We start from the raw sequence: 27,117 nt of genomic DNA, 5'->3' as shown, positions 1-27,117 counted from the left end.
AAAACTTTGTAACCCGGAAAATAACACTGACATTAGCTATTCATCTTTAACTAATAAATTTAACGAATACTACGTATCAGCTCCTTGCCTAACTACTTCTCCAGCCAATGTGCTTTTTGTATATGCACCATCGTCAATGTTTGCCAAGCCCTGTTCTGAAACCAATCTAAAAACTATTGTCTCCTCACTCAGAAACAAATCCAGTACTGGCCCAGATGAAATTCCTGGTAAAGTTGTTCATCATTGTTTTGAAGCCATAAAAGCATCCCTTTTATTTTTAATTAATGAATCTTTAATGCAAGGGATTTTCCCATCCCAATTCAAAAGATCAAAAGTGTAGTGCCTATATATAAAAACCAGGCTGTGTTAATGATTTAAACAACTACAGACCAATAGCCATCCAAAATACATTTGCTAAAAATTTGAAAAAGCCATTTACATGCAAATAGGATTTTATCTCAAAAAAACTTCCTACTTACCAATTCTCAGCATGGATTCAGACCTGAAAGGTCTACCACAACTGCCATATGTCAGGTAATTGACAGCATACTTAATTCATTAGATGCTAGACGCAAAACTCTTGGAATGCTTTTTGACTTGTCAAAAGCTTTTGATAATGTAAACCACAATATACTGCTATTTAAGTCAATAGAATAGGAATTAGAGGAATTCCTCTAAATTGGATGAAGTATTTGATATCGTGCTCTGTAGTAGTGTTTTCAGTTGATAAAATATTCATCTGAGTATACCTATTTAATTATGTCGTACATAAAGGAAGGTGAAACCTTGAAAAAGGTTTCTCCTTTCTTAATTCGCAGAGTTTTGTCACAGATTGTGCCTGGGGACCCAAAGAGCGTGAAGAAGCTCCGGGATGGTACACTTCTTATAGAGACCCTGAACGATACACAAAGCGAAAAACTGCTTGCTATGGGAATGCTCCATGACATTCCGATTAAGGTGGAGGTGCACCGCACTCTTAACACCTGTCGGGGAGTCATCAGTCACTACGACCTCCTATACGTGGACATCGAAGAAGTCAAGAGAGAAATGTTCTCTCAGGGAGTGACTGATTGTCGTCGACTCACCACAAGGCGCAACGGAGAAAACGTAAACAGCACCTCCGTGATCTTGACGTTTGCGCGTGATAGACTACCCGACAAGGTGTTTGTGGGCTATGAATCGGTACCAGTGAGGCCATTCATCCCAAATCCCGTGCGTTGTTTCAAATGCCAACGGTTCGGCCATGTCGCGTCGCGCTGCGAGGGTAAGGCCACCTGCCCGCGCTGTGGCAAAGACGCGCACGAGGATAAAGAGTGCTCTTCGGAACCTCTTTGTGTCAATTGCAAGGGTACACACCCAGTGTACTCTCGTGATTGCCCGAAGATGAAAGAAGAGAGGAAAGTCATGGAGATAAAAACCCTTGAAAAAATCCCATATGCGGAAGCGAGGAGGAAATACAGGGCGCTAATCGCTCCAACTTTCTCCCGGTCCTTTGCTTCCGTTGCAACCACGCAATGTGTAAAGTGTACCATCGCCACGCAGACGGAGATACCGAAAGAATCCCCAATTGAAAACACGCAAGTGCCTAAACCCAAAAGGGTGAAGGATGGAAAGAGTAAGGTGGACAAGGAGCCACCTACTCCTGTGGGCCCTTCAAAGAAGAGCCCACAAAAAACCACCAAGGGGAACACGCCAAAAGGGCATGAGAATACACCTTCCCCGCCGCCTCCAGTGAAGCCAAAGAAGCCGGAGGTAATTGAAGAGGACCAGAGTATCTCTGATACTGAGGTCTTCGCAAACGAGTGGAAGAGGAAACATCGCTTCAAGCGATAACCTCAATAGAGTTGGTCATCTCCCTTTTTAGTCATCTTATTTATTTATATATTTATTTATTTATTTATTTTAATTTAACACTTTAAATGTGTTCCATTCTGCAGTGGAACTGCAATGGCTTTTATCGGCACAAGGAGGAGCTGGCCATTTTAATCCAAGATTTTAAACCCTCTTGTATTTGTCTCCAAGAGACCCATTTTAAGGCTGAAGATAAGGGTATTCTGAAGGGGTTCACTGTTTTTAGAACGGATGACCTAAGTGGCCAACGAGCCCAAGGGGGAGTAGCAGTTGCGGCCCGTGAGGCCCTTTACACCTCGCGAGTCCAATTGAACTCTCCATTCCAGGCCGTCGCTGTCACGGTGCACACCCCTGAGAGGATGACGTTATGCAACGTGTATCTGCCAGAGGGTGCACCGGTGACCCGCCTGAACCTTGAAGCCCTTGTCCACCAGCTTCCTCAGCCGTTCATTTTGATGGGAGATTTTAATGCCCATGATCCTCTCTGGGGAGGGCCAGAAACCCAAAGCAATAGGAGAGGTCGAATTTTATCCAACTTTATTGAGGATTTTAACCTGTTTTTATTAAATAGCGGCGAAAAAACCCGCTTTAACAGCTTCAATGGGGAATTCTCAGCAATAGATCTTTGTCTATGCTCGAGAAGTCTAGCCCCAAAGCTAAAAATGTCCACCCACAACGATCTCTGTGGGAGTGACCATTTTCCTCTTCTACTCGTCAAAGAAGACTCTTCGCCCACCATTTCAAAACCTCCGGAAAAGTGGCGTATTAACCGTGCGGACTGGCCACTTTTCAAGCGTACGTTTACATATAAACACGACGCAAGTTTCGACGCGTTGCACAACGTCGATAAACTAAGTTCAACGCTGTTGGCGGCAGCTACCAAAAGTATCCCTCGTACGTCCGGGAACATTAATCGAGCTCCTGTCCCTTGGTGGAACGGGGAATGCGACCGGGCGATTCGGGCGAGGAAAAAAGCATTGAATATTTTTAGAAAATATCCCACGGCAACTAATCTGGCATCGTACCGCCGCCTGAGAGCGCGAGCTCGAAGGGCCGTGAAGGAGGCCAAGAGGGCTTCCTGGAAAGAATACGTCTCTACCATCAACCATCGCACGCCACTTGGTCAGGTATGGGACAAAGTGAAGAAAATCTCCGGGTCCAAGGGCTCATTTGTCATCTCGCCATTGCTTGTTGCTGGCCGGGTGGTTAATTCACCTGCCGAAATAAGCAACATATTTGCCAGTCAGTTCGCGGCCAATAGCAGTGACGAGGGCTATGCCGCGGACTTTGCGAACCTGAAGAGGCGATGCGAGAGAGTCCCTCTCAATTTTGGTGCAGGTCCTACAAGCGAATATTACAATGAGCCTTTCACGTCCTGGGAGCTTAAATCCGCCATCGAAGACTCCCATTACACCTCGCCAGGGGCGGACGAAATCCACAACGCATTTCTCCGGAACATTCCGGAAAACTCGATTGGGGAGGTCCTAAATACCCTCAACCAACTTTGGAACGAGGGCAGTTTTCCAAATGCCTGGCGAGAGTCCATCGTGATACCAATCCCAAAACAGGGCAAGGACAAAAATGACCCGAACAACTACCGTCCCATATCTCTCACCAGCTGCCTGTGCAAGGTGATGGAACGGATGGTAAACCGACGTCTCATGTGGTGCTTGGAGAGTCGACACCTGCTCTCCGACGCTCAGTGCGGCTTTCGGCGTGGCAGGTCCACGACAGACCATCTGGTGCGCACTGAGAACTTCATCCAAGAAGCCTTTCTCCACCGTCAACACGTCATAGCAGTCTTCTTCGACCTGGAGAAGGCCTATGATAGTGTGTGGCGATGGAGAATCCTCAACACGCTCCACAAGTGGGGATTTAGAGGCAACATGGCCCTATTTATCAGAAATTTTTTAACTAACCGCCATTTTAAAGTAAGGACTGGGAAGCACTTATCCCAATCTTTTACACAGGTGAACGGGGTACCCCAGGGTTCAGTACTGAGCGTGACGTTATTTGCCATCGCCATCAACGACGTGGTGGAATGCATCAATGCCCCGGTGATGTCATCGCTCTATGTGGACGACCTAGCCATATTTTGCCGGTCGACACGACTGCCAAACGCTTCCAGGCAAGCCCAGGTGACTCTGAACAAACTGGGAGAGTGGTCGCGAAAGAACGGATTTCGTTTCTCCATGGAGAAAACGAAATGCGTGCACTTTCACCGTCTTCGCGGTTACCACGTTACCCCGACCCTAACCCTGTTGGGTAGGATTATTCCATTTGTGGAGTCTGTCCGCTTTCTCGGCATGATCCTGGACCAAAAGCTGAACTGGCGGGAGCATATCCGCGTGTTACGCGAGAGGTGTCGCCAAACCCTCAACGTTTTAAAGTTTTTAACTCACTCCACTTGGGGAGCAGACCGCACCAGCATGCTTTTATTGTACAGAGGCTTGGTGCGATCCAAACTGGACTATGGTTCCATAGTGTATTCCTCAGGACGAGAGTCTTACTTGAGACCACTCACATGTGTCCACAATGCTGGGATACGGTTGGCCACCGGGGCATTTAGAACAAGCCCAGTCCCAAGCTTACTTGCAGACGCAGGGGAGCCTCCGTTGGAAACCCGCAGGATGATTTTAATGGGCAACTATGCCTGTAAAATTTTATCAGAGACAATCCACCCTTGTTTTAACATAGTTTTTAACCAACGGTTTTTAGACTTATTTAACAGGCGGAGAAGGGCAACTAGGCCCTTTGCCGTTCGTTTTAATGATTTTATTAATGAGGTAAATTTTACATTTCCTCAAATATGCCCCGTCTCCTATGCTAAGTATCCGCCTTGGTTAACACCAATGCCGGATATTAAACTCATTGCCAGTGCACGCCGCAAAGCCAAAACGACCGATTCCGAATACCAGCAGCTCTTCAGTGCCGTCCTCGGCTCACTTTCTGACTTTGTCCCAGTCTACACCGACGGGTCAAAGTCAGAATCTGCATGTGCCTATGCGGTCGTGTCCCACTACCATGGAGTCGTGAGGAAAAAACTGCACACTTCTTGCAGCATTTTCACAGCCGAGCTGTCAGCCATAAGGACGGCCCTAGGAGAAATAAAAGAAAGCAATGGCTCTTTCCTCATCTGCACAGACTCGTTGAGCGCCCTAAAATCTTTATCGGTCTTTGCACCTGTGCACCCGATAGTCCAGGAGATCCATTATACCCTGTTGTCCCTTCAGAGAAAGGGGAACAGGGTCTCCTTTATATGGACTCCTGGTCACGTCGGCATAAGAGGTAACGAAAAAGCTGACCAGGCAGCGAAGGATGCCCTTCGACAACCCGAGACCGACTCCACCTTGGTTCCAATGGAGGACGTAAAGGCTGCCTTGCGGAACTCGGTCCTGCATCAGTGGAAAAAGACTTGGCAGTCTCTGCAAAATAATAAACTCAGGGCAATAAAACCGGTCGTTTCACCATGGTCCTCTTCCATCCGGAAATTTCGGAGGGAAGAGGTCATGATTACGCGCCTGAGAATAGGACACTCTGCCCTCACTCATTCGTACCTCTTTGCGGAGGTAAAAGAACAGCCCCGCTGCAATGAGTGTTTCCAACCCCTGACGATAAAACATATCCTGACGGAATGTACAACATACCAAAGGGCCAGAGACATGTTGAAGATAAGGGGAGACTTAAGAAATATTTTAGGGGATGACTCTGGGTCTATAAACCGAGTCTTAAGTTTTTTAAGGTATACTGGTTTAATGGGGCAGCTTTAGCTTTGGAGATCATAATTTTAATGCTTTTGATTTCAGCATTTTCCTTTTTTTTGTTGTTTATTTTATTTATTTATATATTTATTCGTATTTATTTGTTTACTTACTCCTAGTTTAAAAGGAACATAAGTTTTACGTTATGACAGTGGTGCAAAATGACCATAGTTGTCGACGCACCCTACAAACCCCTAAAACTACTACCAAGTTAACTAAGGTGTTCCATAAGACAACCCTTGGGCCACTTTTTTCTGATATATATTAATGACCTGAAACACCTATCATCTGACCTATCATCTGAAACTTCTTCTGAAGCGATCATCTCTCAACCGAGTGTAACTATTTCACCTAATCCTTCTTCCAATTCTCCTAACGACGGCTTCATTGAAGTGAAAAAGCGGCGACGCCGACCACCTATTATGGGCTCCTCCAATAACAAGAGCTCTATCTCCGGCATCTCGCGGCGTTCTCATGTTCATGTCTGGAATTTTCTTCCTGACACGACGAAAGACGAAATCATGTCCTATCTGAAGGTTAATTTGCCGGATCTTCTTGATTCTGCTGTAGACATTGAGCAACTTAAGGTAACCAGAGGCAATTACGCCTCCTTTCATTTGTCTGTGAATCAAGATTTACGTGAAAAGCTCCTTACCCCAGAGTTCTGGCCAAAAAATATCTGTATCGGAAATTATTCTTTTCGGAGACTCCGCCCGGAAATTGCGGCAGGATAACTACGCAATTAAAGATTCTCCATATTAACATTCAGTGTTTGCGCAATAAACTGATTGACCTTGAAGTATTTACGAGTGAACATAACCCTGATGTGATTTGTGTAAATGAGCACTGGCTTCAGAAGGGGGAACTGCTTTTGTTCCGACTTACTGGTTACGTTCTCGCCGATGCTTTTTGCCGAGCAACAAGTAAAAATGGTGGTGTATTAATCCTAGTGTCTGTGAGACTGACATATTCCTCAGTGCCACTTATCCAGTTCTCCAATCCCCTTAATGAAGATCACCTGTTCGAGTCCAGTCTGTCTCGTATCAAAGGAAACAACCGTGATTATATAATTGTTACGATTTATCGTTCTCCAGCCAGTGATTTTGACGTGTTCCTTTCTAAATTTTATACATTGTTGGAATTAATCCATAAGTCTATTCCTAACCCGTTGCTGATTATAACTGGCGACTTCAACTGCAACCTACTAGAAAGCTCTAAAGCTAAATATGATCTGTTTGACATTCTGTCTTCCTTTGGCCTTTCTGTTACTAATATGGTAGCCACTAGAGTTTGCAGAACTACTTCTACTCTTCTAGATGTAGTTCTTACAAATTCCAGTGCAGAGTTATCTGAAACCGTAACAATCGAGTCTCATATTTCTGCAACAATTTCAGAGCGTAAAAATCATTCGCCTTGACTGGGACTCGAACCCAGATCCCTCAATATCCGGTCGAGTGCTTTAGCCACTTAAGCTACCGAGGCGTCCTCTTAAACTCTGAAATTTTGGGGCTTTTAAAGGAACTAGATGTTATGACGAAATACCGTACATACAATGTCACATGCATTCGTAGTCGTGCGCGAGGCGCCACTGTCCACGAGGTTAAAAGCCAACTTTAAACACGTATGGTGTTTTCCCTTTGACAAATTCCAAAGAAACTGCGGGAGATGCCGCAACAGTAACTTTTAACGGAGTCATCCGCTAATGTGCATTTTAATGCAACAATTTCAGAGCGTAAAAATCATTCGCCTTGACTGGGACTCGAACCCAGATCCCTCAATATCCGGTCGAGTGCTTTAGCCACTTAAGCTACCGAGGCGTCCTCTTAAACTCTGAAATTTTGGGGCTTTTAAAGGAACTAGATGTTATGACGAAATACCGTACATACAATGTCACATGCATTCGTAGTCGTGCGCGAGGCGCCACTGTCCACGAGGTTAAAAGCCAACTTTAAACACGTATGGTGTTTTCCCTTTGACAAATTCCAAAGAAACTGCGGGAGATGCCGCAACAGTAACTTTTAACGGAGTCATCCGCTAATGTGCATTTTAATGCAACAATTTCAGAGCGTAAAAATCATTCGCCTTGACTGGGACTCGAACCCAGATCCCTCAATATCCGGTCGAGTGCTTTAGCCACTTAAGCTACCGAGGCGTCCTCTTAAACTCTGAAATTTTGGGGCTTTTAAAGGAACTAGATGTTATGACGAAATACCGTACATACAATGTCACATGCATTCGTAGTCGTGCGCGAGGCGCCACTGTCCACGAGGTTAAAAGCCAACTTTAAACACGTATGGTGTTTTCCCTTTGACAAATTCCAAAGAAACTGCGGGAGATGCCGCAACAGTAACTTTTAACGGAGTCATCCGCTAATGTGCATTTTAATGCAACAATTTCAGAGCGTAAAAATCATTCGCCTTGACTGGGACTCGAACCCAGATCCCTCTGAAATTGTTGCATTAAAATGCACATTAGCGGATGACTCCGTTAAAAGTTACTGTTGCGGCATCTCCCGCAGTTTCTTTGGAATTTGTCAAAGGGAAAACACCATACGTGTTTAAAGTTGGCTTTTAACCTCGTGGACAGTGGCGCCTCGCGCACGACTACGAATGCATGTGACATTGTATGTACGGTATTTCGTCATAACATCTAGTTCCTTTAAAAGCCCCAAAATTTCAGAGTTTAAGAGGACGCCTCGGTAGCTTAAGTGGCTAAAGCACTCGACCGGATATTGAGGGATCTGGGTTCGAGTCCCAGTCAAGGCGAATGATTTTTACGCTCTGAAATTGTTGCATTAAAATGCACATTAGCGGATGACTCCGTTAAAAGTTACTGTTGCGGCATCTCCCGCAGTTTCTTTGGAATTTCTCATATTTCTGACCATTTTCCTCTTCTAGCCACTTTCACCTTCAGTGATAATAGTAACAGCAAGACCATTTTCAGAAGAAAATTTTCCGATGAGAATATTTCTAACTTCTTTGAGCGGCTAAGCTCCCATGACTGGTCGAATGTTTACAGCGATTACTGTTTTGACGACAACTTTCTTTACTTCTATTCTACTTACCTTGAATACTTCAATTTTTGTTTTCCCATTGGGCCAATTAGGTTCAAAACCTCAGTTTTATATCATAATAAGAAACCCTGGGTTACCGATGAAATTTGTAATCTTGCAAGGTACATGAAAGATTTAGCAGCATATTTTAGAAATATAACTGACTCCTTCAGTCAACACGAATACTCCACTATGAAAAAGGAATACAGGACTATTCTTTACAATGCCAAACGATCATATAACAATTCTCGAATTACTAATGCCTCTAACAAATCTAGGGAAGCCTGGAAAATAATTAATGAATCCAAATCTATCTCAAATGTCAACTCTGACATTGTACTTCGTAATACTTCTGGAAAGCTCAATCAAAATACTATACAGATGGCATCCTCCCTCAATGAACATTACCTATCTCAGATAACTCCTACAAATCAGTGTAACAGTGGCAAATATCCCCTTATTTCCAACTCTTGTAACTCGCTATTCTTATATCCCTGTTCGGAACATGAATTAACTAAGGCAATGTCCAAAATTAGTAATAAATACTCTGCAGGTCTTGATGGAATACCAGCCACTATTTTTAAGAAATCTTACGAGGCAATTAAGCATCCATTATTATTTTTAATTAACAAATCTCTAAAGGTAGGGAAATTCCCTGCCACCTTGAAAGTAGCGAAAGTCTTGCCCCTTTACAAGGACAAAGGACCTAAAGACGATATGAATTCTTATCGGCCCATTTCATTGCTCAACCAATTCGGTAAAATATTTGAATTAATTTTTTACAATCGCTTAATATTATTTCTGGAATCCCATAACTTACTTTCTCCCAACCAACATGGTTTCAGGAAACTCAGGTCTACATCCACAGCTATATATCAAGCAGTTAACAAAATAACTTCTGATCTTGACAATAGATCTGAATCTCTTGCCTTATTTTTCGATTTTTCGAAGGCGTTTGATGCTGTCAATCACAACCTCTTACTTCGAAAAATTGAATGCCTGGGAATAAGAGGGACTTCCCTAGACTGGGTTAGATCCTATCTCCTGGACAGAAAACAATGTGTAGCCTTAAGTAAACAAGGAAGAGAGTTCCTTTCTCCAGTAAAAAGTGTTCTATGTGGTGTACCCCAGGGATCTGTCCTGGGCCCAATCTTGTTCCTTATGTACGTAAATGATCTACCAACATTACTGAACTCTGTACCAGGCGTGCTGCCTGTCGTCTATGCTGATGACACAAATGTCCTCGTGTCTGCCTCCTCTGTAGACACACTAATATTAACCTCTGTTTCCATTACCCAGCTGTTACATGAGTGGTGTCTCCTCAATTCCCTCCTCCTCAATGTTAGTAAATCTTCTTTAATTTACTTTGCTAATAAGAATAAATCAGCTGCTTGCATAACTGTAAATATTGATAACGAACTTATTGTACAAAAAAGTAAATCATGTTTTCTGGGCATCTCTATTGACAGTCGTCTGTCTTGGGATGACCATATTCTCAAACTTCGTAATAAGTTGAGTTCACTCTGTCATCTTATCAGATTCATTAGGCATACCGTCAATACTGAGGTCTTATTGTCTCTTTATTTTAGTGAATTTTACTCTCATGTTGTTTATAGTATTCTTTTATGGGGCCCTACACCTAATGCAAATATTATATTTAAAATTCAAAAACGGATCATCCGACTTATTTGCTTTGCTACTCATGCAGCATCCTGTCGTCCCCTCTTTAAAAAATTGAAAATTTTACCCATTCCCTGCGTGTATATGTATTGCGCATCTTTGTATGTCAAAAGCAACTTCTCTAGTTATCTTTCCAATGCCAATGTTCACAATTATAACACAAGGCATTCTGCTGACCTCCACCAAAACTTTGTCAGAACCTGTACCACCGCCCATGGACCTAAACATATGGGCCTCAGGATTTTTAATAAACTTCCTAAAGAACTGAAAGCACAACATAAGCTGCCTATATTTAAGCTCAACCTTCAGAAATATTTACTCTGTAAAATGTTTTATTCTATTAATGAACTTCTTGTCCCATGAGTTTCTTTGTATTTAAACATGTACTTAGTATTTATCATTTCTTTATATAACATTGACGTGTCCTATATCTGTGCTTGTTTTTTACAATTGTACAAATCTGCTGGGCAAATAAAATTACTTACTTACTTACTTGACCTACCTAACTGCTTACAGAATAATGAAGGAATAATACCAGTGTTGTATGCTGATGACACCAATGTAATAATATCAACACAATATGTCCCAGCCTTGTGAAAAAATCAGTCTGTCACACTTGCAATAAACAAGTGGTGTACAGATAATCTGCTGGTAAAAATTAATGATCAATCAATGGAGCATGTGATAGAATGTAAATTTCTAGGTATTTCTCTGTGCAAATATTTCTTGGGTTATGCATCTAGAAGCCCTTTAACATAAGCTCAGTTCAACTTGGTATTTATTAAGACTACTATTGTACTACTCAATTTATACCATGGGGAAATTTATTCGAATATAACCGTGAGTAAAATATTATGGGGATCAGCTGCTTTTTCTCTAACCATCTTTAAAATGCAGAAGTTAATGAAATGGTAATTTATTAGAATAGTAACCAGGAAATATCACAAAGCTCCATCAAGGCTTCTTTTCCATGAATTAAATAAGCTACCACTCCTGTGCATCTGCATTGTTTTTAATTCTGTATTTGAAGAATAACATTGGCAACTATTCTCTTAACTCTGCCTATCATCATCATTACACCAGAGGAAGATACATAATCTATTATGGAAATATAAGAACTAAATAATTGAAATTAGGACCCTATGAAATGGGCATTAGAATATATAAAAAACTACCCAAAAATATAAAGGATACTAAGGAACTGCATTCAGGCATTAATTAAATAGATATCTTCATTGTAATATGTTCTACTTGTTTGACAAATATCTCAAAAATATTCCTGAACAGTAAGTTCATACTCTTAGTTTGTGGCAATGGTTGTAGTCTAGTTCATATTGATGATCAGTGATTTTTCTAAATTGATATTCATGTGCTTGTTATAGTCAATGTTGATGGGTTTGTGCCAAATATTATGTATCTGTGGGCACCAATGGACTAATGTCAGGGTAGTGTGTCTGATGGTCAAGATGGTGAAACTCTACCCGTTCCTTTCCCATTGGTTGTTTAATTTTGAAGAAGATCATTTGGCTACATGAAGTAAATAGAAGCAGGCCAAAAGGCTGACCTTAGGCAATGAGCCTAGTGACTTATTATAACTCATATCCTTTCATACTCAGTAAAGTTATTTTTTTCTCCAAATATCTGTTGCTTTTCTCATCAGATGGTTGCCTACATCCTTGGGTACCTGCATCACCTGGGTATTTGCAAATACAGATAAACTCTAAAGTAAATATTACAGATATTATAAAGATAGTTAATATCATATTTTAAGGTGGATCAGCAAAAACTATTCCACTTTATAATGGAGCCTGCAATGTGTACCAGTAGTCACATTAATGGTCACACTAATAGAAATGACTTTGAAATGTTAAATATTGATTCAGAAGGTGAGGAACTGTGCAAAAATGCTCATGAGCAGTGCCCATTTTTCCAGTTATTGAACATACTGTTTAAATGGAAGTGGCAAAAAGTTACAATTTAATTTGAACATTCCATGCATTCAATGACTTTCATTTCAAAACTCATCTTAGAATGAGCTACAAGTAGTAGCTCATTCTAAGATGGAATCTACCTTTGGAAATCGCTATCCTATGGTGGTGACAGTAAAAAAATGGGAGGGCGGATTGTTATGGATCAACATTTTACCAGTAGTTCTGTGGATGTTGAAAGAATAACTGGTGCAATAACAATTCTTAAGAAGTTGATAGATAAAGATATACTAAATGTAATTTCATTGTAGGCCGAACGAGCCAGTTGGAATGACAGGACAAAAGGTTATCCTAGGAACAAATAGCCAGTGATTCAAGGCTTTCCTGTGGATGAGTGGTTGCTAACGACTGGGTATTTAGGTGGCATATAGGATAGTTACATCAAATAGTTAATCATCTCTTTCCAGTCTCAAGCTATTCCTTTATTAATATTTCTCGATAACTACATTAATTCCTCTGCTCTTTTCCCTAATCAGTCTTCTTATTCATCTTAGTATCTTAAGTGTTCCAACCACCAAACTAAATTCTTAATTTTACTTTAATCAGACCCATAGTTGGTTGTATTCAATTAAATAAATGAACATAAATTAAGTTGTGGGCTCCTCGAGCACTTTGTAACAACACTAGTTCAAGTGTATGATGTTAAGATGACAGAAATTACTGTGTGATGACTCAGACAATTGAAGAGGCTTGAAATAGTTTTGAATAAATATTTGTGTGTATGTTGAGACTGAAATATGGCTCTGTAAAGAGAGAATTGCCTTCATTGCAGTTAAGAATACTGGCTGAGCCAGAATGGATAGCCTTTTTTGTATCTGTTATTGAAAACATTGTGATGAACACATAGACTGCTAACTAATCATAATCATTTACAAAAATTGCTATTAAATTAAATTTATTTTGTATTAATATTGTTTCTATAACTTAGGGATGCACAAAATCGGTAGTTTTCTATGATCTTCTTATGATTTATTATATACCCCACGAGTTTTTATGAATGTTTGAGAAGAGTTTTCACCTATCCTTTCAATAAATATCATTATTATTAAAATGAAGAAAGAAACATTTTTCACGATGATCAAGTGAATGTTATGCAAAAATTTGGAGTCTGGAAATATTCATTTTTATTTTAATAAAATGTACATGCAATCACTTACATAATAACAAACCTTAGTAAAATCCTGCTGCAGGTGAGCCTTTCATAAGTTTTTAAAAATTTTAATCACAGTCTCTAGTGTTTCTACTTTTCACTTTAACAACAGGTCCTTGGCGAAGAACTATGAAAAAGTTCACTCACATTTCTGGTTCAGAAGTTCATTGGGAAGCATTTAGCCACACAGTGATAAAGTAAACAAGGAACACATTCTCTATAGCCAGCAGATTCTGGTAGGTGAAACAAAATTTGGTACTTGATGACATAATATTAATTTTTATTGAATGTACCCATTGATAATGGAATGCTCAATGATAATTTGGTGGTTACCAGGCTAGAAATATAGTTCACCACTAAAAAAACATGAGTAATTTTAACATTTAGGTGAGCTTGCTTTCGGGACCTATGGTTCACCATGCTGGTTGAACCTTTAATATCTTGCACCAGAACACAGAAATGGTAGTCATAAATGTAATGGGTATCCTTTCTTAACATGCGAATACCTGCAAATTTGTGGCTTGTATTTAAGTTCCTCATTGAGGCACAAATTGAGAAACTAATGTGATTTATGTTGCACAGAACCAACAATAGTTAATAATCATTTAGTTTCTTGCACTCAGGTGTCATAAAGTTTAATGAATTTGCAAGTACTAAGATACAGTGAGTTCCATGTTTGGCTTCATTTTAAGTTAACTACACCAAAATAATCATAAGCTTGAAATAGAGCCACTGTAAATTAAATGTCAACAGGTAACCTGTTAACATCAACGCTTCAGTTTATAACTCCTAAGTCACTGCTCTTTGAGAGAGCTCGGTGAGAGAGACAACAAAGGTTTATCGTGCGAGCATGTAACTCCATTGACTTGTACATCAAACAAGACGACAAATACAGAAATTGTCATGTTTTCATGACCAAGATTGTACTCCCAAAGCAACATCACACAAAGGCAGAATAAAACCTCACTCTAAAACTAACTTAGCAGCTTTTCCATCAATTTCTTGTTTTAAGCCATTATGCAAAGAAAATTCTCTTTTTATATAAGCAAATAGTAAATCTGTGATAAGGAATATCTGAAAAAGAGAAATAAACATTAGAACTTTAGATTTTAAAAGCTGAACCAATTATTATATTAAATAAATTCACAAAAAATGCTTCACATAGGCTTCATGGTAAGCAAAGCAAAATCCACATAATTCTGAATCTTAATACCAGGAGCAAATGTTGTATAGCAAAGCATATGTTTATTTTCAAGTTTTTTACCTGTGCTGCAGCAAAAACAAGTGTAACCCCAAAGTAAAAGTTAGCATTTGCTGAGCGAGAGTAAATCCACAAATGCCAAACAGTCGGTCCTAAAACAGATGTTATTAGAAGGAAGCAGCCAACAATAAAACCTTGTTGCATATCTGGAATAGAATTAAGCAAATTAAACTTGATTAAAAAGTGTAATTGACAAGTACTAATTAGGTCTTAAGTGAATAACCAGAATTGCACTTCATTTTTAAGCTAGCTAACATTTCTTACTACAGTGAGTTTGCAGGAGCTGGAAAAATTACCAAGCTACGAGTGGATAGCAAAATGGACTTGGTACAGCAATTTTATACCAAGTTAACTTGGAATTAATTACATTGCTTTGTTCCTTCCATACATGGGCAATATTCAAAAAGGAAATGTGCGAATTTGAACATTTCCTTTCTGATGCCAAATTGGGTAGGAATTGCAGCATTTTAATTTTTATCTATTCCCAAAAGATTTGTAGAAGTGAATGCTCACATGAGATCTTTTCCAATGCTCTTTCTCTGAAACAGATACTTACAAGCAAACAAATGTCTCCATGTTGGTAGCAAAGCAAGAGGGAGTGATATGTCCCCAAGTGAAGGATATGAACGGAACACTGCTGCTAATGCTATTAGAGCTTCTGCGAGTAGAAGGGGGGCTGATCGCAACCTCATTCCTAAGGGTCCCACATACAGGGCCAATGCATTCAGTTGGAATGCTGCTAAAAATAATGATCTAAAGTGCTCAAACATCTCTGTGAAGAAGTACCAAAAGAGACCCACATTAGGGCGAAGATCAGGAACTGTTAAGCTGTGGAGTTAAGAAAAGACATTTTTAAGTTACTATTTCATTAATTATGTTTTAGAATAATAACAGCAAAATAATCATGGCAATACTTACATGAAACCGTAAACTGAGTTCAAAAAATGCCAACCTGATGAAATCCAGGCAGAGATGTATAATAATGAGGAAATAGATATTAAAAACACCCCTAGGGTTATACAAACGCCGACTTTCCCTTTTACTTTGCTTGAATTTCCAAATGAACGAGCAGCATACATACACGATGGTACCAGCAAAACTACTGGATATAATGATTGGTAAGTGGCAAACGCCAAAAAAAATCCACTTAAAATTCTTCTCCCTGTAAATACGAGGAATAAAGTTAGTATCTTTCGCGGAATGCGTATGGTTCGTCATTCAAGTCCAATAGCCATTAAATGAACAAATAATTTGGTAGCTATTTGTACTGTTAAATATGTTATCGGATATAGCATTAACCTTAACCTGACTATGAAACTAGGCAAAAAATAAAACTATTAATAAGTTATTCTGTACAGGGAACAAATAATCACATGCTCCTGTATTTCATGAAATTATCAATTGACTGTGAAATCCAAACGGTGTGATTGGTTATCGCCGTGCTCGTAGCAGTCGCAATAACTCGCGAGTTGAGGCTTCTATTTCGCCTAAGTTGTACTACGACTGTTCTATTATTTTTTTAGTTCTCCGAGCAAGATGAACCTAGTTTGCACGCCTGGGCATGTAGGGTAGTTTGTGAATAGGAAAATTATGTTTGCATCTTACAAATAAATATAAAAGCCCTTTCTATACTCACCAGAAACCATGGACAATAACGATGACGCTAAGCATAGATTGGAAAAAACTGTAGTTGTCAGAGAAGCACAGCTAAGGAGAGCGTATGGGTTGAGAAGATAGGCCGCAGCTACATGCAGTGGAGCCTCCCTCAAATCTTTTTCTTTCAGTAAAATATTACCAACATCTTTTGCATAATTGCTTCTTTCACGATTTTCGGTCTCTGCCTATTAGTATACAAAATTCTATAAAATGCCAAATATAGGAAAGAAGCATATGAACAATACTCATTTTAAAATACATGATAAAAGGCAATTTATGGAAACTCACCAGCTCAACCATAAAATATCTAGCAGTCATGTAAAGAAGATGAGCTGTGAGTAAGTCACTAGCAACAAATATTAGGCCCAACCAACGAGAGCAATTTCTAATTAACCAGTCAAATATAACTAGTCCCACTGGAGTTTCATGGAACATATCTCCTGAATAAGGATCAATACCCTCATGGTATAAATAAGCTCCTTCAGTGACTGAAAAGTAGTGAATATTTGGAATTAAATTTTCCTCCTTCGGTAACTTTATTCGATTTAATAATATAAATAGCGATTTACCTCTCTTCCAAGAATTTAAAGGCGTTGAAACTTCCACTCGTCCGGCAACCGTTTGCTGATATTCCGAATTAATGAGCCAGTACCTGGCAATCCCAGCAACGGCATGTAAAGTTAAAAGTAAGGTTCCCATTTCTTCACTTTCTAAAATATTTCAAAATGCATCTGTTACAATGAAGAAAGAACAACGACAAACATTAACTCTCGAATTAACTGGCATTCAATAAGTGCCGGCTACCGCATCGCCTCTGTTTTAGGATAAGTGACAAACGAAAAGACTATCAGTGCTCTGAGGTTAAAATTTGGTCGCTGTTTCGAGCATGAAGAATACATTGGCTTTTAGTGTACCTGCATTTATTATAGGGAGATAATATTGTTGTTCAATGTAGGTTTATATTGCTTTGAGTGTTAACCATCAGAAATGTTGTATTGTTTTACTATTTGAAAATACTTTATAGGACGCACGGTGAAGGTACAACGGTTTCTCCGTTTTTTGGTTTCCACACGAGAGAGGTTTACAACTCATTATTGGAATGGGAAACAGTTAATTCAATTTTATCAAAGTTGTTTTGTAGTGATAATGACATTGTAAGCTCCCAAATTAATAGAAATATTGTGAGTTTTAATGGTATATTAAGTTATGTGGCTTGCTTCAATGTGCTTCTTTAAGTAGTGTAATGCAAGTTCTTTTTCAGCACATTGTGAAAATGATTGAGGATGTTAATGAGGTTGAAAATCAAATAAATCAGAAGCAGCGTATTCAAGAAACCAGAGAGTCTAATATCAGTGATATTTCCAATCAAATGGGCAAGGGTGGTCATAATTGTGATAGTGGGCTTGCCGAGTCATCGAATCTATACGGAAGTAATGTTTTTTGTCTTGAAACTTCAAAAGATTTCCATGATTTTCACGGGGACAAGATAAGCCCGACCGAAAGAGAGGCCCATGTGTCGTTACAACCTGATCAAAATCTCGAGGTTGACCGTATTACCTCAGAGAGTCAGTCGAATTTGAGTTGTGGACGAAGGTGCTCATCGCCCCTCCTATTCACCCCTGTAAAGGGAGAAGACATATACGGTGCCGGTAGGTACTGACTTTAGCATGCTATTACTTGCTTTTTTTGTTTACATGATTTTGTCTGACGTCCTTAGGCCTGTATGATGAATTAAAGTTACTCATCACTAGTGACGATTTTATTTCAGGCCTGCTATCACAAGCGGCACGTCAAGGTACCCCTACGACCGGACGGCAGTTGAAGTCCACCCCAAAAAATCTTCCACCTCGCTTCTGTACGCCGTCTCCTAAGTTGATTAAGACAGTTAAAGAAATGGATAGTAGTAGTTTGTCGGTTTCTGTTGGAATGAAGAGATCGAACCAGCACTGCGCAGATAAGAACAAAGAAGGCAATTACTCTTCGAGTGACAGCTCGGATCTCAAATTGAAACATTCAAGAAGTGAGCGTATTATTATCCCAAATAAGGTCGGTGTGTCACCGAATCATAATGTTCAAAATTTACTTGGTACAAATATTGAATCTCCTTTAGTTCCCCCATCACCGTTTAAGTGCGTTCAGCCTAGCCTTAAGGTAACTGCTGCACAAATAGACTCTTCACCGTCTCCCTCAGAATGCAGCGATTCATCTCTTTTTGCCACCCCAAAGAAAGAACAGAAGTCAAATGTAGTGGCTCGGCCACTAAAACTACTGTGTCGAAATAATCATATGAGAACTAAAAGGAAGCATCGCCTTCGTACTCTTGTATCTCGTGCTAGACACTCACTCTCAGGCATCCCCCCTCCACCCTCTTTCACAAATCCTCAAATTAGTGTTGATGAAATGCTTTTTAAACTAGGCAGCAGAGGTATTTATGTAAGTTTTAGTGGAATTGCTTGTACTCCTCTTGGTTCCCCAGCTAAGAATTCAAGAAGTAATGACTCGCCATCAATCACGTTGGACAATGGGGCATTGTGTGTTTTCAAGACAGATGTTATTGTAAGTTCTGCAGATAACGGCGAACATACTAGGGAGAGAACCGATTCAGTGAGTTCATATGATAATCCCATCGAAGAGGGTGTACAATTAGAACCTTCTTCTAGTTTACAATTACAGAAATTGCATCATGATAAAGACTGTGGATCCTTAAGCCTCTTTCGCCCATCAGCATCAGAGGAGGAGATAATGAACATGCCTTGGCCCACTGTTTTAGACTGTATCCATATTGGTGTATGGTAAGTATTGTGCTCAATATATATATATATATATATATATATATATATATATATATATATATATATATATATATATATATATATACACACATGTATGTGTATATATATGTATATATTTATTTATTTATTTATTTATTCCAAAATACTGCTGACAATTTTACTGGATCATTGGAGGGGCCACCTATAAGTGTAGTGGCATCATTAAGGTCCAACTAATGATCCACTTGTTCCTGCAAGTTATTGTAGCCATTCTTATTTTCACTATCTGGCATTTGGCACTAAGAACTGATGTTGAGTACCCGCACCAAAAAAACTAATAATAATATGAAAGCCTAGGAATAGGCATTATTTTGATGACATGTTTAAGCACAGAAAAAATTAACTAACATTTTATATACTATTAATTTATGAACACAAACCTACAAATATTATTTCTTTCTTAATGTTTTTTACTTCAAATTTGGGGTACTGGAATAGCAAGAGATTTAGTTAAAAATTGTCTAGGTAGTTTAACTTTCTACTTGATCTTCTGCAAATATTGTTAATTCTTTAATTTTGGACTTCTGGATTTTGGATATTTGGAGATCAAGCTCTATGAAATTGTCAACTTTATGAAGTGTCCTATTGAGCATCCTAAGTTAGTGCAGACCTATAATTCTGATAATTTCTTTAAATTTATTAATTTTAAATTAAAAAAACCTTAAACTTTTTTAATTGTGCATAATTAAGGTAACTTTTATGATGCATGCAAGAAAACGATTATTGTAAACAAGATTGTAGAGGAGTCAAGAGAAAGAAATGATCAATTGAGTATGAGAGAGCAGGCAGAAGTGTGTGTGTGCTAGAGTGCGCACTTCAATTCTCTGAAACCCAGGCAGAATATTATGCTGTGGCATCTACTGCATATTACTTTGTATAAGTTGTCATGAGAGTTCTGACATACCCCTCCCGTCCGTATCACTTATGAGCTTGTTCGTGGGATCTGAATGGAACTCGTAGGTACTTCTGAAATGGCCTAACGCACAAGAGTCCTACAGGCAGATGGATTTTCTTTGAAAAAGTGCATGAATGCATAGATTTTTTGCTATTAATTCTTTGATGTACAACTTTTGATGAGAGTAACTTTGAAGGGATTATCTTAATTGTGCCTTTAAATGTATGGATTTTAGTGTTTTTTGTGACAAAGATATCTTATTAAAAGACTAATCATCCTGAGATTAACTAAATAACTAAATTTTTTTAGATATAATTTTCCCCTGTTTTGTCACATCCCATTCATAGTTTTATTTTTAATGTTTTTATTATTTGTTTTTAATTTTTAATTGTATAATATTTTTAATTTGCGTTATTTATGATTGATCAACCTGCTTGTTTTTAGCTACAACTTAGGAACTAGTTCTGAAGCATTAGAAGAGCTTTGCCAACAGGTGCGAGAAAGGTATGTTGGTAATGAAACAGCTTCTTCTTGCACTATTTGGTCAGCATCCCACACAAGTAAAAGATCAAGCCCAAGGATAAGGAAGAATAGCAACTCACAGGCCAATACTCATAGGAGAGAAGGCTACATGATGAGACGGCGGCGGGCATTCTCACTGGCATCCCTGTCATCCACCATTCCATCAATGGCCACTAAAAGTCGTCAAATTCTAGTCAATAGGGTCACCAAGTGAGTATGATCGTGCACTTCAAGAGTATATTGTATGTGCTATTGAAAATCTTACCTTATTGGAGGTGATTTTTTGTTTCATGTTTTAAGCCATGTGATTCACTTTATAGGTTGCCTGCAGAATCAAAAAGGCCAAATAATGCTATGGATGATAAAGGGAAGTTAATGATGAAAGAAAAACATAATATGTCTCTTCTAAAAAAGGTTTTTGAAGATCAGGAGAGAAACTCGAACAAACTGAAGAGGTCATACTCATTTAATGACAGTGCTGCTAGTGGTGCCCAGTTATCGTCATCTGCATCTGAACCATCCTTTTTCTCACAATCTTCTTCAAAACTAATGTCCACAAAAAGAGTTTTGAAATTTGATCGTTTGCCGCGAGCAGCTTCATCTCCCTCTCTTGATGCATCTTCATCAAAATCTAACCTAGGTGCTTCCTCATCATCATCTCAAAATTCATGTGATAACATTGCTTCTTCAGGGAACAAGGAACTCAGTGAAGTCTATAAAAAGGTAAAAATTCTAAGTTATGGAACATGATCTTACAACTCCTTTTCTTGTTCTGGTCCACTGAAATGATGGTATATATTGTCTGCAACAAGTGCCATTGATGAAATATAAGTAGTTAACACAACTAATATGTCAAGGGAATTGGATATTGAAACTTAAAGGTCATTTCGTGTCAACTCAACTAATTGTAGAAGTACACAAGCCAATCATTTTTAATGTCACATTTTTTCTCGTGGATTGTTTTAAACTTGATCAGTACAAATTCAAAATATTCTTGCCCTAAAATGAATACTTCTTTTAATATAAGGATTGTATCCACCAAGGTAATACAACATCGTTCTGCCAATCTAAGCAAAGTAGACATCGTCATGTCCCTATAAAAATGAAACTGGAAGAACTAAACTAATGAGATTTACAGTTTTAGAGAATATGTACCATTTAATCCATGTATCAATTGGGTTACAATTCAAACATGGCGAATTGTACTTAATTTAACTAAATATATTTTTTAACTCCTCTGATTGCTGAAGTTAGCATTTTAAAGCCTTAAAAACCATTCATGTTATTTATGTATCAATAGTTTTAATTTTCATCTGTTTTTGTATCAGGCATAATTCATTTTTTGGCAAATTGATTTGTGTGCTGCCACTTTGATCATTTGTCGTTGTAAAATGCCAGTATTTCTACCTATTAAAGCAAAAAAGGGGCATCTCATGCAGGAGAATATGTTAAAATGACTTGGGTAAAGTTTGCTTGAAATGAGACTAAATACCTGCATTTATTTCCTTTATGGATAGTATCTCTAAAACTTATTAATGCCATGCATGTCGAAATTTATGTATGCCTGTATAATATGGGATTAGATTTAAAGTAGCCTAAAATCAAAGGATAAGTGTTCACCTTTTAAGCATATATTTTAATATTAAAGTTTTAAAGAGATTCTGGCTTTATATTATACATTACTGTTAATAGGGAGATTCCTCTGTAGTTGTTAACATCTGTCCTGCCACCCATCTTGTTTAGTGGGTATATCAATGTGTTTTTCTACCCTCTTGTGATTAATTTCTGTCTGCCAAATTTATTTTAAGATTTTTCTCAATTCCTGTCCAGCTCAGTTACCAGATACCCCCTGCAATTCCATCACAGTCATCTCCTGTGGTTTTGCTGTTCTTGAATTTTCTAATGATGTTGTCTTTTTCTTTCTTGTCGTGTTGGACGAGTGTGGATGATAATCTTCCTCCTTGCGACAAAAAAATGTGTGACCTCTCACCTAAATCCCTCACTTGATCACTACTGATGGCATCTTAACAGCACAGCTCAATGACATGGGCTCTGCACACATTAAACTGCACCCAGAAAAGAGTGCCACATAAGTGCAGGGATACTCTGCCAGTTTCACAATCATTCTGGTTCCAGCTGTCAGCAGAAATGCCCCTTTTCTCGCTCCACTTTGAAAAAACTAACCCTGTCCCCGGCATGCTCTCTTCTTATAGCTCCTGACAAGGCCACGAACATCTATTTGGATTTCAACTAGCATTTGCAATGTTCTGGTTATGTTTGACATTGTTTTATAGTGCTCCAAGTCAATGGGCCTGATTTTGTATATCACTCTATTTTCAGTCAAATATGATATTATCTTTGAAGTATTTTCTTACTTTTGTAAACCAAACGACACACCCATTGCCAATTTGAAATTGAAATCCTTGATTGTCACATTTTGGTTCCCTGCAGTTCAGGAATTTTCCCTAAATTTTGCATTTTTTTCATTTTGTTTGTTAATGAAGCTTTCCCTTACTAACCCTGAAATCTGCAACTGGTTGGTGGGCATTTTATTTCCTCTTTAAATGCATTCTAAAAATTTCTTGTGTTCCCTTTAGTGATACCTGAATTTGGTGTGCTGGCTTCTTTCATATTTCCTCTGAACATTTCTTATATGTTTGGAAGTTCTCATTAGTTTTATAGGAGTGCCATTTTTTCCCATCTTTCAATTTTTCTGTGATGGCTTCCTTCCATTCTTCATTCCACAATGCTTCTTATTTATTTTTGAAGGGAAAATTTCCTGGGCTGCAATGGATGATTAGATTGGCTTTTAAGTCTGTACAGGTTTCCTTTCTGTTCTTTTCTATTTTTTCCTTGAGTTTCTGTATTGCTGCTATGTAGTTAATTGATTTTCGCTAAATTAAGTCTAATTCTTAGGGTTCTTAGCTTGTTGATTTTGTTGTAAGAGATGTCATTATTATTTGCTGTGTTAATGACAATGTTGATTCATTTTGTCTCCTTGACATTTGAATGTCTTTCCTATTCCTAAGAAATACAAAAGTAGTAAAAAAAATAAATAGAGGGTGATCATTCTCTTGCAATGATTTTTATACAAGATCAGATTCATTTAAATCGTCATTAAATAGTAATAACTTCAGTGAGTGGTATTTGACAGTAATCCATTCCATTTAGGAGAAAAATTACTTTTATATGCTGTTATTGTATTCAGTGAATATTAATAATTATTTCATTTGAATAATTGACTTATTTAGAAACTTCTTTGGGCTGTGGCGGAAGCATTACGTTCAAGAGGATTGGGCACTGGCCATGAAAAATTCAAATCTTGTGCTATACCTCTTTTCCGTCGTTGTCGTGAAGCCTTCATTGCACTCCCAAGTTTTGGTGCTGGTGTTTCAGTTGGTAGAAGTGCTGAGGAATATTCCATTGAAAAGACATGTGATACAAATTCTAATGGGTCAACTGATAATCAAAAGGAACGTACAAGTGACAAAATGCTTAACATTGCCTTACAATTGGTTGATCAGGTAATGAATGAGGTTGGTGTTGTGCCAGTTATCAAAGGTAAATGCTCCACAACTCAAATTTTATCCTTAATTAATTGACATCATTGGTAATATGCTAATGTCATCTACTGGAGTGCAAAGAAATGTTATCTTTGGAAAATTTTATCGTTTTAACCTTTTAGCTGTCATGTATTTTTGTAGTAAATTTATTTTTTCATGAATAGATGTACATAATCCTGTTAAATAGTTTTAATTAGGTATATCATGTTGTAGTTTCTGTAATTATCAAATCTTAGACTTATTGAATAAATAAAAAGATTTTATAAATTATATACATAGCCTAAAATTATCCTTTAAACATATCTTACTTCCATGCCATTGCACTGTGTATTGGGCTGGGTGTTTAATATGGAAACCAAAATTCCATAAGCTATGAAATATTGATTTTAGATGCCAACCTGGGCATCTGTGAAGTCTAAAAAAATTCCTGTCTACCATTTTCTTTGCTATTAAAAATGTAGCTTACTCAATTGTTTAAAATTATGCCTAGATTTGTGGTGCTGTGCTTGCTTCACTCCAGTCCAAGCTAAACTTAGGGGCTAAGTATTTGAGTAATAATCGTAGTTGGCCAGGGATGATCATTTAGTGGTGATACACCATAAAGCTTGACTGCTTAAAAAAAGTTAAATTTTGATGGAGATAAATATGAAATTAAAAAAAAATAAGCTTGGATAATATTAAGTAGAAAAACTTGCCTCCAGGGATATGAAAGAGATGATCCTCATACGACTATTATTTTAATGTGAATTTGAAATGGTCTTGTACATGGAAATATTGGTCTTACGGTTAATTTATTATCTATTAAGTAAAAGTTGTCATTTTGGCTTTGAGATGACTCAAGTTCTTTAAATACTCAGTGAAAGTATTATTAAAGGGTGAACCTCCTTATACCACATATTGAGTTAGACCAAACTGAGGATAATTCAATTGTATCAATCATAGACTCTTGATGCTGATTAAATCAGATATTTATGTAATAGTAGTAACAGGGCCGATATGTATCCATCACAACCAAAGAGATAAGAGGTCATGATTATGCTGTAATGGAGTTAAATAAGTACAAGTACATACGGAAGCAATTTGATTCTACTCAAGATCAACTCTGCAATACTGCCTCACTTAAGTAGCATGATCCATTCTGAATACGCAAAATGGAAACTATTTTTGCATGCTCAATTTAGTGCATTATTTTAGTAGTAAAGCAGTTACCATTAATTAATTAATATCTTATGGATTCAATAAAAACATTATTACATGCTGCAGGAGAAGAAATGTCAGTTTCTCATAATTATTAGTATTGTGTTCTATGTGGTATGTGAAGTGCTTTGCCTAGAAGGCTATCTGTGTGGATAGATAAATGAAAAAGTTGTACCTTACCAGGGTGATCAAACATTTTTTACGTCTATAATGTTGCCCCAGTTTTCAATACATAAATATGTATCTGTCTAATTACAATCAATCATCTCTACTTTTCTTAAGGAATAATCACAATATGTATCTTTTGAGTAAAAAGAATACTAACATGCTCGTTTCCCTGTTCGTGACTTTAAGCATCAAGAATAAAATTATTTGGCCTCTTTGAAAGTGTGAGAGAGCTGCAAGCCAAGAGCAGTAAACTTTCTCAGTACAGGAAGGGAAGTTGCTCATAATGATGAAGAGGTTCAGTTAATGAAGCAATCCTATGTCAAAAATTAGTGCTGATGATTTTGCTGCAATTTTTTCTCGTGGTGAGTTTAATTTCTTCTAATTGTGCTTATATGTTAGCGTAATATTTTGTCCGTTTTGATTTCTGGTACCTTACCAGAATTTCTATGTAAATGCTTAGTTTTGCTAAACTTGGCTTCTTGTTAATTTCATTATGATGCCCAGGAAGAGCGTCTTAAGGCTTTAATATAATAATCAATGTTTTTTGTTTTTGAGTATATACTTCCTTTTTTAACAAGGTTAAACATGCAATGGCTTCATCTTTTCTCCATTACACACCTTTAAATTTTCAAATTTCATATATTTTTATATTAAATCGAATTTTTGTAAAACATTACCTCAGCAAAACACACAAATTGAACTGGACACCATGATAGGTTGTGGTGGAATTTAAAGTCCAGGTTGTAACATTTCTCCACCCATTTCAGAATAAGACATACCCTACCATTACTTTACAAGGGTATTTCTGTAAAGCCCCTAAATCATTGCATCTGTAGTATGCGAGGACAACAGTTTCTAATGTGGCAGGAAAAATGAGTGCCATGTGTGTTGAGAGGCATACTTTTCTGGGTCCATATTCAGTACCTAAAATGAACTCTGGCTTGTGCCATTATAAATGCACTACTTGCAATCTCCTTGCTGTGGCTTAACTTAGTATTTCATTACCTTTTGGCTTAGCAGCAGTCTAGTCTTCTGTGGAATTCCAAAGACTGCCAAATGTTAACCAGAATTGCCTTCTCCAGTTTGTCCCACAGAAAACAACCAATCATCATTCAAGACAACTTTGCCAAGGGTCCGGGTGGGGTGACTTTAGCCCCTGGGTACCCAAATATGATCAAAGTAAAGTTATATGAGGATACTTTCTGTATATTTTTATATGAAAAAGTAAATAGCTGAATTCAATAAAGCTGATGGCAGTTCACCACTAAAAGTGGTCAAACTACTATGGTTACTTTTTGTACGAGTTTGATAATCTAACTTCCCCTCAGCCTAGAAAATCTGATGAGCATGAATCAATGCTAGTTTTCAGAATACTGTTATTATTCGAATGAATCTTTTATTGGTGCTTAGTTTGGCTATCATTTATCTGGATTTTACTCCTGATGTTACTTTCCATTTACATAACACACTGGTAAAATCTGAAAATTGTCTCAAGAAGAAAGTGATGATGGTAATGGTACTGAATGGGAGCCCATTGAAATA

The 27,117-nt window shown here is 38.0% G+C and overlaps 2 protein-coding genes across 4 annotated transcripts; one reads left to right on the top strand and one right to left on the bottom strand.

Annotated features, from left to right (window-relative positions):
- Positions 1–13,441: 13,441 nt before the first annotated feature.
- On the bottom strand, positions 13,442–17,199 carry PIG-U (phosphatidylinositol glycan anchor biosynthesis class U). The gene is made up of 7 exons (XM_071588459.1): positions 16,969–17,199; positions 16,688–16,887; positions 16,380–16,584; positions 15,662–15,905; positions 15,300–15,571; positions 14,747–14,889; positions 13,442–14,556 (listed from the first exon to the last, which is right to left on the bottom strand). Exons 1-7 carry the CDS (start codon positions 17,096–17,098, stop codon positions 14,446–14,448), a joined length of 1,305 nt encoding a protein of 434 aa, XP_071444560.1. The 5' UTR covers positions 17,099–17,199; the 3' UTR covers positions 13,442–14,445.
- Positions 17,200–17,244: 45 nt separating this feature from the next.
- mi (cyclin E-interacting protein minus) lies at positions 17,245–24,459 on the top strand. 3 transcript variants are annotated; one of them, XM_071588509.1, is made up of 7 exons: positions 17,245–17,350; positions 17,424–17,553; positions 17,661–18,048; positions 18,168–19,191; positions 20,570–20,857; positions 20,968–21,370; positions 23,899–24,459. In XM_071588509.1, coding segments are annotated over exons 1-7 (2,586 nt in total). In that variant the 5' UTR covers positions 17,245–17,348; the 3' UTR covers positions 24,250–24,459. The 3 variants fall into 3 exon arrangements, with proteins under 3 accessions (XP_071444610.1, XP_071444609.1, XP_071444612.1); XM_071588508.1 differs by having other exon boundaries at positions 17,424–17,580; XM_071588511.1 differs by having other exon boundaries at positions 17,245–17,580.
- Positions 24,460–27,117: the final 2,658 nt, after the last annotated feature.

The sequence above is a fragment of the Hetaerina americana genome, unplaced genomic scaffold, assembly GCF_022747635.1.
Source record: "Hetaerina americana unplaced genomic scaffold, ioHetAmer1.1.p SCAF_3, whole genome shotgun sequence".
Taxonomy (NCBI): domain Eukaryota; kingdom Metazoa; phylum Arthropoda; class Insecta; order Odonata; family Calopterygidae; genus Hetaerina; species Hetaerina americana.
Note: the sequence above shows the minus strand (reverse complement) of the source record. Positions and strands in the feature narration are given on the sequence as shown.